This window comes from Acomys russatus, chromosome 11 (genome assembly GCF_903995435.1).
Source record: "Acomys russatus chromosome 11, mAcoRus1.1, whole genome shotgun sequence".
Classification (NCBI taxonomy): Eukaryota; Metazoa; Chordata; class Mammalia; order Rodentia; family Muridae; genus Acomys; species Acomys russatus.
In genome coordinates this window covers 37999619-38012763 of record NC_067147.1, presented here as the reverse complement: position 1 = coordinate 38012763, position 13145 = coordinate 37999619, and the positions used below count along the sequence as shown (strand labels likewise).

Here is a 13145-nt window from a genome sequence, read left to right as displayed (position 1 = left end):
ACCCTGTCTCAAAACAAAACCAAACCCAAACAAACAAAAAAGCATTGGAGAACAGGAGTGAGTGACTCCTGCTGAGGCAGGAAGATTACCAATAGTTCCAGGCCAACCTGGGGTGACATGAGTTACAAGCCACCCGGGGGGTGAGTGTGGGATGTTGTTTTACGAATGAAATAAAAAAGAACACACCACACGGAGCTGAGGGTTCTGCCTGTGTATGATTAGCACCCAGGCCAGGCACAGTCACTGGCAGAGGAAGGAGACTAGCTATCCAAGCCTATTTCTTAACCTGGTCACTGAATACATGGGGTCACTGTAATTCTCCTTCCACTTTTCTGCATGTCTCAGAAGAGCAAGAAGCAAAAACAGTCCACATGACACCATTTCTGTTTTTAAGAAGGCAAGAAAAAGGGGGCGTCTGTGGGTACAGTTCAGTGTGTGAGGGTCTGAAAAGAGGAAAGAGGGAGAAAGACTCACGGTGTTTACCGAGTGAGGCGGGGACACTATGGTCTGGCTGGTCCTTGAACCTGCTTTCTGTAAGCGCCCATGTGGGGAAACCAGGCTTGGAACTTAAACAGACTTACTCCAGGATCCAGATCTAGATCCAAGTGTTTAGATAACCTAAAAGCAGTTGGGATCTACTCATGTCGGGGACTTAAAGGCCCGCCTGGTAGTTAAACCTGGCTCAGCTACCTCCTAGTGCCTGGCTACCCTCTCAGTTTTCCTAACTCTGTAATTATGCCCAGCACACACATTTTTAATAAGTCATTTAAATTTGTTGCTAATCTACAGCATCCCTTGAGATGAAAGATGCCAAGAAAACCGCCAAGCCAAGGGCAGAAGAGGTCACTACGCTTGCGCTGGTACTTATCAGTGTGACACAGCAAACAGTACTTCACAGAGCTATTTCATTAACTCCTCAGGGCAGTACACGAAGGGAGTTAACAGTGAATGGGGTGTATGAAGAAATAAGGAGGTTAAGTACCTGGCCCAAGGCCACACCATGTTGGCAATGAGATAACACTCTGCTCCACTGTCTCATGCAACCTGGACTACTGAACTCTACATCGGGCGTGGCTCTGCACACTGGTACATCCCCACTTGGGAGGCAGAGGCAGGGAGACTGCACCAATTTCTTAACAAATTCCAGGCCAGCCATGACTAGATGGCAAAACCCTGTCTCAAAAACCTAGACTCCAAAGGACTATATATTCTAACACCTCACTGGATCACTGGAGGGAGTGAATAATAAAGTAATTAGGGCCAAAGTCTCCACAACAACCCCATACTTACAACTGGTTTGGTTTCAAGACAGTTTCACTAGGTAGACCAGGATGGATTCAAGAGATCTGCCCCTCCACTCCTTAGGGATGGGATTAAAGGGTCTGAAGGGTCTATGCAAAGTGCATGTCCTAGAACTCGACCTAGACCAAGCTGCCCTCATTCACAGAGACTCACCTGCCTCTGCCTCCCAAGTGCTTCCCTTAAAAGCCTGTGAGACTGTGCCCAGCTGCGCTCGTTTTTAAGTTGGAAGTCGCTGGGAATCTTGTCAAGTGCTCGCCTAGCATTCACAAGGACCTGGCTTAAACCACCAGTACCACCGTCAAATAATTTAATTCATAAAGCAGTCTAACTGCGCACGCCTTTATCCCAGCACTCGGGGAGGCCGATGTGAGTTCGTGGCCAGCCTGGTCTGCAAAATCCAGGACAGCCAGGACTACAGAGAAACTCTGTCTCAAAAAAACAAGAGGGGTGGGGGTGAGGGGAAGAAGGCAGCCACTAATACAAGCAACAGGCTTTGGCCTGACAGGGCACTCTCATTAGGTAGTGTCCCCAACCCTCTAGAGCAACAACCTGCCCATTTCAGGTCCTGCCAATACCCTGAAGTCTAGGGTTAAGAGTTTCTGGCACGGGGTAAAAAGTATGATGGCTGTTCTTCCAGAAGTCCTGAGTTCAATTCCCAGCAACCACGTGGTGGCTCACAACCATCTATATAATGTGATCATTTGGCCTCTTCTGGTGTATATGCAGGAAGTGCACTGTATATATAATAATAAATGAATAAATCTCTGGGAGGAAAAGTCTCTGCCACTTGCCAGGAACATGTATGGTCCTTGAGTTTGAAGCATTATACAAAACAAGCAAAAAATAAGTTACAGGCTAGTTTTTCCTTCTCTGAGCTAAACAATTCTATCTGACTCAAATCCAACACACTTCAAAACAACCTGTCAAATATAGTTCAAGAACGTGACAAGATGGCCTGGGGAGAGAGGTGGCTTAGCAGTTTTGCTGCCCAAGCCCCAGGGCCTGAGCTCAGATCCCCAGCATCCACATAAACTGGGAGTGTCCACACCTCTAGCCCTGTGGGGGCAGACACAGAAGGATGGCTCGTCTTCCTGGCTAATAACCTAGCTAGCGACCTGATCTCAGGGAACAAAGAAAAATATGACACAGCATGCCTGATGGCTTCCTCTGGCACACCCCACACAGACACCCAGAAAGCAAAACTGACAGAAGCTAGGCACGGTGGCCAGCACCTGTAATTCCAGCACTCCCCTATGTGAAAACAGGGGGACTGCATTCAAGGTTAACCTGTGCTGCACAGTAAGTTTACAGGCCTGCTTGACCAGGCTACAAGCAGAAACCTGTCTTTTTTTTTTTTTAATCTTAAAGCACTACCTTTTGCTAAACAGGATTTACTCGGCATCAGCAGCAGGTGAAACTGGGGATTCCTGTTGCTATTAGTAACTTAAGCGGGCTAGGCCACAAACTCGTCCTAAAACATTTCAGAGAACACAGAGCCTCAGTGTGTACAGACATTAGTCGGCGGTGAGCCAGGGCCCAAATGCCAGCAACCAATGGCATCTGAGCCTTGGTGAGATCATTTGCCTGGGCCAGCAGCACCTCGCCAGCTCCCTGTGCTCAGCTCTCCAACCCTGACCCACTTGTTCCCACTGCAGCAATCCCCCCCCCCCCCCCCCCCCCCCATCCTGGCACTAAGATGCCCTGACGCTGGGGTGAGCACAGCTGTTTTCTGCAAGCAGGCAAGACATGGACTCAAGGGCTGCCACTGCACGCAGTGAACGACACTGTGCACTCGACTCAGCACAGGTTTTAGGGTTTTTGGTTGTTTTTAAATATACTTTTTAATGTGTGTGTATGTGTACTCAGCACAGGTTGGGTTTTGGGGGGTATTTTATATATATGTTGTTGTTTATTGTTTGTTTGTTTTGTTTTTTGGGTTTTTGTTTTTCCAGACAGGGTTTCTCTGTGTAGCCTTGGCTGTCCTGGACTCACTTTGTAAACCAGGCTGGCCTCGAACTCAGAGATCCGCTTGCCCCTGCCTCTGCCTCCTGAGTGCTGGGATTAATGGCGTGCGCCAGCACGCCCGGCTTTTTAATATATTTTTTTAATGTGTGCTTGAGCACACATGTGCACCTGTGTTCTGGAGACCACAGGAAAACCTACCAGAATCAGCACTCTCCCTCCACCATGTGGGGCCTGAAATGGATGGAGGCCAGACTGAGGCCAAGCACCTTTACTACCTGTGCTGTGGTAAATCCACAGCCTTGTCAATGGAGCATATGCAAAGAGTGAGCCTTGAGACCCTCCTTTCCCCGAGTCAACAGCCTATGACTTGAGTCTGGGCATCTGTCCTCATTCCTTCTGAAGAGGTTAAACTGACCTTTAATTCTTTTAGCCAGTAACAAGTGCCTGTACTCCCCGGACTTTTCGAATATTGGTCGGGACCTGGAACATGCTAAGGGCCCAGAACATCATTAAAACACAAGTCAGAGCCTGAACTGCACCCTGAACTACAGTAGTGCCACACTGTACCCACAGGCCCTAGGAACCTCAGAGCGCACACATGGGCTATAGTTATCACAGAGTTCACCAACAACGCAATGGTGGAGAGCAGTCAAGGCAAGTTAGCATTCTTCTCGGCATAATTCTATAAGCCTGAGTTACACCAAGGCCACCACAGGACCCTCCCACCTACCTAAGTGCTCAGTGAAGAGGGGCTGGTCAAATGAACTACCTATGCATTAAAAATATTTTTCCAAAGAAACAGTTAAGGGCTGTAGTGTGACTCAGGTGGAGGGTGCTCTCCTACCATGTGTTATGGTCCTAGTTTAATGCTCCACACTACAGGAAGAAAAAAGAAGTCTAGTTTTGATGAGGTGGGCGAACTCAGGAGAGGGTCAGGCATGGTGACGCACGCCTTTAATCCCAGCACTCAGGAGGCAGAGGCAGGCAGATCGCTGTGAGTTGGGAGGCCAGCCTGGTCTACAGAAGGAGTTCCAGAGTAGCCAAGGCTCTACTACAGAGAAAACCCTGTCTTGAAAAACAAACAAACAAAACAAACAAAAAATGAACTCAGGAGGGATGACAATGCCAACAGGATCAAGTGCATTTCTTTTCATTAATCTTGCAACAAAATCTCAATATATAGCCTTGAATTTTTCCTGTAACCCAGGCTGGCCTTAAATTCAAGATCCTCCTACCTCAGCCTTCCAAGTACTGAGATCACAGGTGTCCACTACCCTAAACTGACCAAACCTTTTTCTTTTTTAAGCACATGTAACTTCCCCCACTTCAGAGGTGGAGGCAGGAGGATGATGAGTTCAAGGCCATTCTTAGCTGCAAAGCAAGTTCGCTAAAGGCCAGCGTGGGCTACATAAGATTCTAAGGCTTAGCCAGACCCTACCTTAGAGAGAGGTCCCTCCTACACTAACCTGGTATCTAGAAATGTTTGCTTCCTTTGGTGGGGTATGACCTGAAAATAAAGACTTGAGAGGTGCTCCTCTGTAGGGATTAAAATATCGATTCCCACTGTCTGTACACTATAATGGTTGAAATTGAGACTAAGCAAGGCTTCTGAGGAAAGATTCGCCACAGCAAACCAGGCGGTCTCCCCACTCCCAGGATGATGCAGCAGATCCCCTGGCGCTCGCTGCCTTGGTAACCTACAGTGCCCTTTAACAACCATCTGTATCGTTTTAGAAGTACAATTTCTCTGCCTGGCTCTCACATTTGATCATGGCTTTGCCAGATCTAACAGAAAAAAAAAAGTAAGTCACAAAGACCACAAAACTCCCGAACCCGGCGCGGTGGCACAAGCCTGTAATTCCAGCACTCGGGAGGCCATGGCAAGTGGATCGCTGTGCATTCGAGGCCAACGTGGTCTACAAAGCAAGTCCAGGTCAGCCAAGGCTAACACAGAGAGAACCTGTCTCGAAAAACAAAAAACAACAACAACAAAAACCCAAAAACAAAACAAAACAAACACCCTCTTTCCAAGACCTACTACTCTCAGTTCATAGAGAAGCCAAGACCCCTCTCCCACCCCCCATCCCCCCTCCCTCCAGCTAACACACAGGCGCTTCCTCCAACCCTCAGACCCTTGCAGTCTGGGAAACTGGGACAGAGGCCACCGGCCAACCTGGCCTGCAGGACGGGGCTTCAGGCCAGGCCAGGAACAACAGGACAGCGGGAAGGGTCACCGAGACTCACCTCCCCCACCCAACCCTGGAAGAAGCGCGGCCACCCGCAAGACCTTGGATAGGGTTTGCACACTCGGGACACGTCCCCACCCCACCCCCAGCCCCCCACCCCCACCCAATCGTCCCCACTAGGTTTTCAGAGAATCGGGAACAGGTCCCCTCAGGAACGGGCCCCGGCCTGCGCCTGCGCAGAGCGCGGCCTCGTTAAGCGCGTCCCTAAGAAGCGAGCGAGGGCGAGGCCCGTGGGGCCCCGACTGCCCTGTCCTGGGGACCCAAGGGACGCTACAGCGTCCATCTCCACCAGACCGAGGACCCTTCGAAGCTCACCGGTAACCAGAAGGCTGGCGACGAGGACGAGGGCGTACATGGCGCCACTGCAATCCGCAGGCTGCAATGCAGACCGTCAGCTGATCAGGAGGATATAAACCTACCCCCAACCCCGATGCGGACGACAGTGCGCAGGCGCGGGCCCCGCCCCAGCTGGGCGCAGCCTGACTCAGCGTAGTGCGGCGCGCCTAGGGGGAGGGAGGGTGCAGAGATGACCTGGTCAATCCCTGGCGCGGCAAGGCAGTAGCGGGGGAGGCAAGATGAGGTGGTAAAGGAAAGCCGTATCTGGTGATTAAATCAAGGTCAGGAGTTATACGGTATCTAACGCGCCTCTTTCCCTTTGCAAAGTGTGGAATCTAGCACCAAGTCCTAAACTGCATCTTGAGATCATCTTTTAAGTCTTTTTTTTTTTTTAACCCCTTTGAAGGACAATATTTGTTTTAGAGACGCGATATCACTAGGGCCTTGCTGGCCAACATTTCACTGTGTTGCCCAGGCAGACCTAGAACTCACAACCTTCAGCCTCAACCCCTCAGAGAATATTTGGTGGGCGGGAGGTGGGGAGGGCGTTGATTTTGTTTGTTTGCAGTCTGGGTATTGAACCCATGGCTTGATACTTGCTAGCCAAGTTTCTACCTCCGAGCTGCATGCACACCACCACCAGCCCACACCTTATTTTATATTTTGAAATAAGGTCTCACCAAGCTCCCTAAGACCCTGAACCCCCGATCCCTCTGCCTTGGCCTTTCTTATAATGGTAGTGATTAGTTTTTGTTGTTGTTGTTGTTGTTGGGTTTTTTTGTTTTGTTTTGTTTTGTTTTGTTTTGTTTTTTGAGGTGGGGCCTCCTGTAGCCCAAGGAAGCCTACAGTGGCTGTGTAGTTGAAGACTCTTGTATCCCAGGCTGACCTCAGACCTCATTATGTAGCCATCAATCACTTCCAACTCTTGACCCTCCTGCACGGGGCCACCATATTTGTTTTATTTGGTGCTAGGAACCAAACCCAGGGCTTCAGGCATGCTGGGTAAGGACTCTACCAATTGAGCCCACATTTACTATACCTTTACAGCTGAGAATCAAGAGCAGACAGGCTACAGGTTTGCCTAAGTCTTTCAGGATTCAAATTCACAAGTGACTTTGTCAATACTGAAATTGTCAGTCAATCCAGACTCGGAAAAATGCCAAACAAAAGAAGCCTTTATTTGTGAGTTTAGGGACTGCAGATTGCAGGATAGACTCAGAAGGGTCTAAATCAGGGGTCAAGAGAAGGCTCTGAGACTAGAAGTCTGAACATGTAAGTAGTAAAAAACAGTAAGAATGTATTTTCAAAAAAAATTTAAAAAAAAAAAAAAAAGAATGTATTTTCACAGCCAGGCATGGTAGCACATGCCTTTAATTTCAATACTTGAGAGGCAGAGGTGAGTTGGAGGCCAGCCTGGTGTACAAAGCAAGTCTAGGACAGCCAAGATAACATAGAGAAAACAAGACAAAAAAAAAAAAAAAAAAAGAATGTATTTTCGAGCCAGGCGGTGGTGATGCACATCTTTAATCCCAGCACTTGGGAGGCAGAGGAAGGTGGATTGCTGTGAGTTTGAGGCCAGCTAGATCTACAAAGCGAGTCCAGGACAGCCAAGGCTACACAGAGAAACCCCATCTTGAAAAAAAAAAAAAAGCAAGTTCCAAGGCAACCAGGGCTATACAGCCCCTGTCTGAAAAACAAACAAACAACAACAACACCAAAAGGTGACTAACAAACTGGCATGATAGATGATGCCTCTGATCCGAGCACTTGGGAGATGGAAGCAGGAAAATCTACAGTTCTGCTCCAACCTGGGCTACAGGTTTTGAGACCCTGTTTCAGAAAGAGAAGGGGGAGGCCGGGTGTGGTGGCACAGGCCTTTAATCCCAGCATTCAGGAGGCAGAGGCAGGCAGATCGCTGTGAGTTCAAGGGCAGCCTGGTCTACAAAGCGAGTCCAGAACAGCCAAGGCTAACACTGAGAAACTCTGTCTCGAAAAACCAAAAAAAAAAAAAAAAAAAAAAAGAAAGAAAGAAAGAGAAGGAGGAAGAGGAGGAGGTAACCAGCATAGTGGCTCAGAGCTGTAATCCCAGGCTGAAATAGGATCATCATAAATTCAGGCCAGCCTGAGCTATGGAGTAAATTTAAGATCAGCCCAAGCTGGAGTGAGACCCTTCAGTGAAAAAAAAACAAAGAAGCAGGAGTGGGGTGGGGGTGGGGAGCAGCCCTTTCTGAGGGTCTATGGGCAGGTAACGGCTGCTGAAGATTTTTCTTCAGTGATCTGATGACTGGTAAGGTGTCCGTGCTTATGTAAATAATGCTCACGCATGCTCCTCAGGAAACTCTGTGGGTCACACGCACACACACAAAAGCATGAAATGGGGAGGAGTTACAAAGAGAAGATCAACAGGAGGGGGACAAGACAGTAATGGGGGTGAATATGACCAAATGCATTATGCATTATATACAAGCATGGAATGTCATCATGAAGCCCCCATCCTTATGTATAATTAATGCAGCCTAATAGCACTTTGCTAGAGACTGATGAGCTAGGCCAGATGGCTCTGTGGGTAAAGGCACTCGCTGCCAAGCTTGCAAACCTGAGTTCAGTCCCTGGTCCCCCCCCCCCCCACCCCACGTGATAGGAGAACCAACCCCTGCCAATTGTCCTCTGATATACACACACACACAGGGTTTCTCTGTGTAGCCTTGGCTGTTCTAGACTCACTTTGTAAATCAGCTGGCCTTGGACTCCCAGAGACCTGCCTGCCTCTGCCTCCCGAGTGCTGAGATAAAGGTATGCACCACTATGCTCGGCTTTTTTTGGTTCCTTTTTTTTTTTTTTTTTTTGCCTCTGATCTCACTTGCCACCATGACATGTGTGCCTACACACACACATACACTACACACACACACAAATAATATAAGTAAATGTAATTTTTCAAAAGCAAAACAAGGTGGGGAAGTTATAGACACTAGAAAAGGGAACAGGAAGTGAGCCAGAATTAGAAAAACCCACTGAAGATTATAGTAGGAGAAGGTGCCCCACCTTCCCCCACCCTTCCCAGCCCTCCTGATCACATTCCAGCCTAGGTGAAAAAACGTCAAGGTGGCCCAACAAAGCCACTCACAGCTCTCTGCAGCTGACCCTGGGGCTCACACACCTCTCCCTCCCCCCTCTGTCTCTCTCTCTCTCTCTTACACACACACACACACACACACACACACAGTACCAGCTAGCCCCCAAGCAACTTGAGGAGAGGACTCGCAGCAGCACGTTGGCATAGGCCCTTAGAAATTATCACTTTCCTTCTATCATTTTACTGATGGGAAAGGAAGGCCTGGGGAGAAAGAGACAGTCATCAGAGACCACGCAGCACTTTGGGCAACTATCTTGCCTGGAAGCAAGGTCTCATGACTCAGGGGAAACCCAGATTCTTCCAACCTCCTGCAATCCGTTTTCCCCTCTGCAGAACACCCTGTAGACACACAGGCCTCAGAACTCCCTCCTCCAGTTCCTGCTAGCAGCTTCCACTTCCCCTGGGGAGCAAAGTGGGGAAGCAAGCACTGAGCAGGAAGCCGAGCAGCTGAAGAGAGCTAGAAGATTTGCTCTTGCAGAACGTGGTGGCTCCAAGCTATGTAGGCAAGAGACTCAAAGTATTCAAGGTCACCCTCTGCTACATATCAAGTTTGAGACCAGCCGAGGATACAGGGGACACCATCTTTAAAAAAGGGGGGGCAGGGGTGTTGTATACCCAGTTAGTGGATTATCATGATTTTTGCCAAATCAGGAGGTACCTAAGTCATCTATAAAAGTCCTCTTAGAGCACACTTCTTTAAGCCCAGCACTTGGAAGGTGGAGGCAGGAAGATCAGGAGTCCAAAGACCACGTCTCAAGGTGGGGCAGGGGGAGTTAAAACAACTTAATAAATGTTTGCCCCAAGTTTGATGACCTGAGTTTAATCCTCAGACCCACATGGTGGAAGGAAAATAATTATTCTTAAAACTTGTGCTCTGGGGCTGGAGAGATGGCTCAGTGGGTAAGAGCCCCACCTGCTCTTCCAAAGGAACCAGGTTCAATTCCCAGCACCCACATGGCAGCTCACAACTGTTTGTAACTCCAAGATCTGACATCCCTACACCAATGCACATAAATTAAAATTTAAAAAAAAAGTTGTGCTCTGGCTTCCAAAGGAGTATAGCATTCAAGTGAACCCACACATACAAGCATGCAAACATGCACTCACACACATACACACACACTAAATATCTAGTGTAATACAAATTTTCATAAAAAAAGAAAACATGGGGACAGCAAGATGATTCAGTGATTAATAGCTTACCAATAATAGCCAGCGAGACTTCAACTCCCCCAAACTGTATAGAGATACAGTAAGAACCAACCCCATAAAATTGTTCTATGACTTCCACCAACACCATGGCATGCACCTTTCCCTACCCACCACACACACAATAATAAAAAAAAAAATAAAGATTTAAGTATCAAAATATTAAGTAAATAACCAAGAATCCCCATTATCTGTACTCAGGCATTAAAAGCTATTATACCAGTTGAGCGTGGTGGCACACGCCTTTAATCCCAGCACTTAGGAGGCAGAGGCAGGAGGATTGCTGTGAGTTCAAGGTCAGCCTGGTCTACAAAGCAAACACAGGACAGTCAAGGCTACACAGAGAAACCGTATCTTGCGTGGGTGGGTTGGGGGGCCTAGGGGGTGGGTAGGGAGCTATACTGCCCTGGCAGTCTTTTGCCTGGTCATACAATTCTAGGAACCACCAGGGAAGCATTTATTGGAAGTGTTTACAGAGAGCTCTTTATGAGAGGCAGGGAACCTAGAAGGATCCCAGTGGCAGAAGAGTTCTGGCATGGTAAGGAATCGGGGCTGGTGAGAACAATGCACAGAAATGGCCTGCAAGCAGGAAGCAGAAGCAGCAAACCTGGTGGGCAGCCAGCCAGCCTACAAGGTAATGGGATTCCAAGAAAGGCTGACAGACCAGGGCCTCAAAGCTCTATGTTGGAGTCAAGCCCTCCTAGGTTTCCCAGGGTACCTAGCCCTGGCCTCCTCGGGTCTTGAAGCTTCACAGTGAGGAACCAACTGTGCTGTACTATTTTCTGTGAAATGTGGGGTTTTGGTCTGTGGGTGTGGTCTCTCTATGTAGTTCACCTTGGAATTTGTCATCCTCCTGTTTCTGTTCTGAAAGTGCTAGGACTACAGGGTGAAATCATGCCCGGCTCATGAAGTGTCGTCTGTCCAGTGAGGGGGAGGAACTGAGAACTAGAAACAAGAACAATGACTTTACTATATTAACTCATTGTCTGTCACTCATTCAAATGCCCACATTGCTTAGGATCATGAAGAAAAATAGGTTAATAAGGAAAATAGGTGTACAAGGCTACACAGAGAAACCCTGTCTCAGGAAAGAAAAGAAAAGAAAAGAAAAGAAAAGAAAAGAAAAGAAAAGAGAATAGGTGTGCCAGGCATGGTGGCGCACACCTTTAATCCCAGCGCAAATGGGAAAAGAAAACTCGCCCACCTCCACCTCTTGGAACTTTTTGCAGGGAACTAAAACAATATTTCATCCAGGGACCAGGAGCCACACAGGCAGCAGAGCTCCCGATGGCTTTTGGTTTTGTATGGTGGTTTCCCAACAAGTCCTTAGGAAAGCGCCAGTCCCTGTGTATATTTTTCCCAAGGGAGGGAGGCTCCAGAGGGCAGCCACCACTGCCACCAGATATCCTGGACCACAGTGGTGTGCCCTGGGCCCTCTCATCCCTGAGGGCTCTTCCCCTCCAAATGTCTCAAGGACAGGCTCTCCAATCAGTATCCCTCAGTTAGGACCCTGGCCTCATTCTCTCTGGCTGCACTGGCCTTCCTGTGTGGCCTGGGGACCTTGGGTGTCACTAAATATGGACTTAGCAGTTTCAAGGACATCTCTTCCTCTCAAACACCGGGCAAACGCCTGCTACTGGTTCAGCACCAACTCCTGCTGGTAACATCAGCCAGACATCATCTGAGGCCCCTCTTTAGCTGGGTACAAGAGCACCTACAATAAAACTACATTTCCCAACCTCCCTCACGGCCACAGGACTTCATTCTGGTCAAAGACACAAGGGAACAAATGTTCATTTTGAGACGTCTTAGTACTGTTCTCAATGGGAAGGAAGGGATTTAAAATTTAATAGCCAGTTCCGCCAGGCTAAAAAAAAAAAAAAAAGAAATAATTTTTGCTTTATCTTCTTTTTAATCATCATCTTTCTTCCTTGTCCATGTTGCTTTGCTTTACTTTGGTTTGGCATTTTGTTTGTTAGTATTTGTTTTTGTTTTGTTTTGCTTTGCTTTGCTTTGTAAGAATCTCATACAGCCCAGGCTTTCATCAGGCTTGCTATGTAGCTGAGGATGACCTCTTGACCTCCACCATTTCTGGGTTTTGCAGTGCTGGGAATCAAAGCCAAGGGCCTCTAGCACGCTAGGTAGCACTCTACCAAACCAGTTACATCCTCAGCATGGAGGTTCAACTTGGCTTGTTTGGAATAGGAAGTCCTGGCTGGCCTAAAATCTGCCATGTAGCTAGTTGTGGTGGTACACACCTTTCAGCCCAGCACTGGGGAGGCAGAGGTAGAGGATGTCTGTGAGTTCTAGGCCAGCCTTGTCTACAGAATGAGTTCTTGGCCAGCCAGGGCTACATAGGGAGATGCTGTCTCAGGAAAACAAAACAAAGCAAAAAACTGCTATGTAGCCTAGGCTGACTTTGAGCTTTCATGGGTCCCCCCTGCCTTTACCTTCCACGTGCTAGAATAATAAGCACGAGCCATCTCATGTAGCTGAATGATTTCCCTCCTCACACTTGAACCCAGGACCTCACACACGCCAGACCAGTGTTCTTCCACTGAGCCACATCCGCAGCCAGAGGAGACTTTTCCTATGTTTCCGGATAGTTTCCTATGAGCTTTGTTTCTCATTAGCAGTTCCATTTGTTGTTACTGTACCAACAACACATTTATTGGCCACTAACTCTGTATGGGGCAGTGTACTAGGGACGGAGTGGAAATGTCACAGGAGGAAGCTTTTCTTACTCTGCCAATTTGGAGAGCCAGCACCCAGCAGACCTTCAGCTCCATCCATCCCCGGCACCTTGTCCCTGGTCCCATTTGGCACCTTGAGGCCCCGACCTTTCCTGGGCTGGAAAAAAGCACCAGCAGGTGGCCAGTCCTTCCTGGAGACCCAGGATGTTGCTCTGCCACGGTGTCCTAAGTCAGCCTGTGGAGTCTACCTACTGCTGC

General features: G+C 48.3%; 1 protein-coding gene across 1 annotated transcript in view; it reads right to left on the bottom strand.

The window, feature by feature from the left end:
• Psap (prosaposin) overlaps positions 1-5995 on the bottom strand; it is a 28473-nt gene extending 22478 nt beyond the window's left edge. Inside the window, exon 1 of the mRNA XM_051153100.1 lies at positions 5829-5995. Coding sequence (XP_051009057.1) covers positions 5829-5868 — 40 coding nt within the window. The 5' untranslated portion in view covers positions 5869-5995. The remainder of the gene's footprint in view (positions 1-5828) is intronic.
• Positions 5996-13145: the final 7150 nt, after the last annotated feature.